Source organism: Neovison vison, chromosome 5, assembly GCF_020171115.1.
Source record: "Neovison vison isolate M4711 chromosome 5, ASM_NN_V1, whole genome shotgun sequence".
In the NCBI taxonomy this organism is placed as follows: domain Eukaryota; kingdom Metazoa; phylum Chordata; class Mammalia; order Carnivora; family Mustelidae; genus Neogale; species Neogale vison.
Window position 1 is genome coordinate 4892071 of NC_058095.1, and position 3569 is coordinate 4895639.

Consider the following 3569-nt stretch of genomic DNA (forward strand, 5'->3'; position numbering starts at 1 on the left):
TTATCGTTTTGTGAATGGAGGGGTTCTGACTCTGGGGTCCCAGAGTGAAAGCTGGGACTCCTTGTTGATGGGGGGGTCAGCCTTGAGCTCAGGGGCAGGGCTTGGGCCCAAAGGGATGGTGGAAAACCTGGGAGGGTTTAGTTGGACCAGAAATCAGGTTTGGGGTCCCATGGAAAGCCTCAGGGGGTCCCTTGAGAGGGCCAGGTCAGATCCTTGGACCCCAGGGGCATTGAGGGGCTGGCTGCCCTGGCAGAGACAGCGGCGGAGGGGAGGCACAGCCCTTGTCCGTTCACCGTACCTCACCCGCAGCCCTCACCCCACACAGGAAGCCACCTGGGAGGGTATGCAGCACAACTCTTTATTAGAGGGAAGAAGATCCGGGGTATCTGAGGCAAGGGGTGGGGGACCCATGGGGGGAGCTGGGAGATAACCCCCGCACTGCCCTGCGCCCAGCTCCCCCCTATTCCGGGGCCGAGGATGAGAAGGGGAATCCCTGAGGCTGGGGAGAAGGAGGCTGTCTGCCCAGAGGGTCCCCCTTTGGTTCCCGAGAACGAGGGAGTCACGGAGGCGGTCCAGGGACACCTGCTATCCCCAGTTCCCAACCCAGCCCCACCTCCGGCACCGTTCGGCAGGCAGCCTGGGCTGGGCAGAGAAGGGGACCCTGGGGCCGGGTGGGAGCCCCAGCCTGCCTCCCCGCAGCCCCAGCATGTGGCCGCGGGTGCCGTGGGGCGGCAGCCAGGAGGGCAGGGCGCCGGGCTCAGCAGCCACTGTTCCGACGCCGGGACGCGTGGCCTCTCATGGAGCACTGGAGCTCCGTGAAGGCGAGCGGGCCCAGGGTGATGGCGCAGGGGCCCACGGGGCTGAAGCCGAACCCCTGGTAGAAGGGCACCAGTCTGTCCTCGCACATGAGCACGGCCCGGCTCACCGCCGGCTGGCCGCCCAAGTGCTGCAGGTAGCGCCGCATCAGTGTGGAGCCCTTGCCCTGGCGCCGGCAAGCTTGGTGCACAGCCAGCACGTGCAGGTGGGCGGTGTGGCCCCCGGGCCGGTGCAGCGTCAGCGACTCCTGGGAATGAGCAGGGATGTGAGTCCGGCTCCATCTGTGCCCATCCTTGGCTCCTCAGCTACCCCCGCCGGGCCAGGAGCAAGTGTCTCCCGAGTGTCTCCGAACGGGGCTCCCTTCCCACCCGTGGAGGGCCCCCAGTGGGTACCCTACCCTCCACCCCTTGGAGGACCCTTCATGAAGGCCTTTGAGCCCCAAAGTCCTTTGACCAGGGAGAAGACCAGAGGAAGACATTCCAGGCCCTGGGCTCCTCTGCCTCCTGAGCAAGAGAAGCCAGGGCCCCGGGGTGGCAGCCTCCCTTCCAGAGGTTTCCCAGCAGTCGGGCATCCCAGCCCCAGCCTGCCCTCACCTGAGTGAGTCTCTCCTGGTCCCAAAGCGAGCCGATGATGAAGGCTACGAGGCACCCCTCCTGGAACCAGCCCAGGGACAGCTCTGGACACAGGGTCAGGAAATGCTTGACCTCGTCCAGATATAAGGGGCAGGTGCCCAAGACGGAGATGAAGGCTGCAGGGGGAGGCACGGCGGGTGACTCGGTGGCAACAAGCATCTGCTCGGCAGCCCCAGGCGGGCCCCCCCCCACCCTCTCCCACAAGAAAATGGGGGTGGTTCCCATCCCCACCTTCTTGAACACCCACCCACGCACGCACACACAGAAATGCATAGCCAATCTGCTCCTCCGGGGCCCAGCCACCGAGGTCAGGGGCTCCTCCCCAAAGGGCAGCCGTGGCAGAGTGCGTCAGCGTTCAGACCCCCAGCGGGGCCCGCTCACCTTCGCGCTCGATCTCAAACACGCCGGCGGCATCTTCCGCAGTGAGGCAGCGGAACTCACTGGCGGGAAGCGTGTGGCGCCGCTGGCGGCCGGGGGCCTCTGGGGTCCCAGGCTGCAGGTCCAAGGCCTCGGGCTCCGGGTCGGGTGTGCTTTGTGTGGACATCTTGGCTGCTGGTGTCTCCTGGGGATGCCCCAACTTCAGAAGTGGCCTTTGTCACCTAAAAGGGCCCTCTGGCACCTGTTACCAGAGAGGAGTGAGGGTCAGGGGTGCGGTCTTCAACAGCAGAAGGCCAGGGTGGGGGTGCATCTCACCTCTTGCCTCTTTGGTAGCTGGACCTGGGTTTGGGCGAGTCCCAGCGCGGATTCTGGGAGCTGTAAATGTTGGTACCCTGTCCCCATCTTTCCCTCTCAGCCAGAAGTACTCATGGAGCAGCCCTTCTAAACCTCCGGATCCTGGCCTCATTGACCTCCGGGTACATCTTAGTCTCAGGAGGCGGTGGGAGGGGTGACCACTGACCACGTCTAACACGACGACGAGAGGTGTGGGTCGGTCGGTCTCACCTGCCCAGAAAGGGGCTTCCCCGTCCTTCGCCTGTGAAAGATGGAGTGGGTCCAGCTTCTTAGGCTGCTTCAGCCATCGGCCCTAGAGAAAAAGACCCTTAGTTGAAGTGGGTCCTCAAGGAGCTTTCATGTTTACTCAGAGGGCCTCGGACTGGACCACGCACACATGAGGGCATCGGGAGGATGGGGGGCGTCTGGGGAGGTAGGGAGGAGCAGGCCTGGAGGGCATCTGACTGTGTCCCTATGGCGCCTTGGACCTTGCTCCCATGATGGTCTTGCCCTCCCTCCTCCACTTTTTCTCCCTATGCCCAGAAGCCCCAAGCACGGTAGCTCCTGTTCCGGAAGGCTGGGAGCCCGGGGTTGGGGGAGGAGTGGGAGATGGGGGGTCCCTTATCAGGACTCTGAGCAGGGGCCCAGTGTTTCCACCGCAGAGCCACTCACCCTGGAGGTCGTCAGCAGTCGAGGGAGGCAGGGAAATCTGGGACTTCGGTCCGCTTGGCTGCTGAGGAGTCACTGGGGAACATGGGCTGTTCTCTCCGACTTATAATCCCTGCCCCGCCTCTGTGTTACACCAGCAGGTCGGAGCCTGCAGGGCTGTGCCGCTGCCCGCCCTGTCCCCGCCTGCTGAGGGTCAAACATCAGAGTGACACATTGCACGCGGGGGATTACAGGGACTGACCGGGGGCCTGGAATCTGGGGGAGGCACACAGGGCTAAACCTCAGGGGTCCGGCTCTAATCTCTGTTCCGGCTCTGCCTGGCGGGGCCTGGGCATTCACCCTTTGTGCTCTGGAAGCTCGGACACCCCCACCTCGGAGGTCCTTCCCCCAGATCCAGACCTGAGAGTCAAGTCCTTCTGCGTACTAGCTGGTCACCTGTAGCAAAAACCAACCCAGATAAGCAAGAGGTCCTTCGCGACTCGCGCCCTCCTCCCATCTCTTGGTACCCTACCTGGTCTCCCACACCTGCCATTACCCTGGGGTACTTCAAGAACCCTGAGGAGGTGCGGCCGCCACTTTGGAAGACCTTGCAGTACCTGCTACATTGGGGCTTACGCCCTGGGACCCACAATCCCCACTCGAACGCAGATAGAGCTAGAAGCTTCCCCAACTGGGAACAGCCCAAATGACCATCAGCAGTAAGAGACTAGAGAATTAGTTCTAGCTCCTTAGGGAACTCAT

The 3569-nt window shown here is 63.3% G+C and overlaps 1 protein-coding gene across 1 annotated transcript; it reads right to left on the bottom strand.

Annotated features, from left to right (window-relative positions):
- Positions 1-627: 627 nt before the first annotated feature.
- Positions 628-2888, bottom strand: AANAT (aralkylamine N-acetyltransferase). The gene is made up of 5 exons (XM_044250335.1): positions 2832-2888; positions 2391-2472; positions 1830-2067; positions 1410-1564; positions 628-1063 (listed from the first exon to the last, which is right to left on the bottom strand). The coding sequence occupies exons 3-5, from the start codon at positions 1990-1992 to the stop codon at positions 758-760; spliced, it is 624 nt and encodes a 207-aa protein (XP_044106270.1). The 5' UTR covers positions 1993-2067; positions 2391-2472; positions 2832-2888; the 3' UTR covers positions 628-757.
- Between the last annotated feature and the right edge of the window lie 681 nt (positions 2889-3569).

What these genes read in the sequence shown, in the direction of transcription:
- AANAT (XM_044250335.1), bottom strand. Translation starts at nt 1,992, where the DNA reads ATGTCCACACAAAGCACACCCGACCCGGAGCCCGAGGCCTTGGACCTG. An exon ending in GTTTGAGATCGAGCGCGAAG is followed by an intron (nt 1,565 to 1,829) that starts GTGAGCGGGCCC and finishes CTCCCCCTGCAG; the next exon opens with CCTTCATCTCCGTCTTGGGC. An exon ending in ACCAGGAGAGACTCACTCAG is followed by an intron (nt 1,064 to 1,409) that starts GTGAGGGCAGGC and finishes GCTCATTCCCAG; the next exon opens with GAGTCGCTGACGCTGCACCG.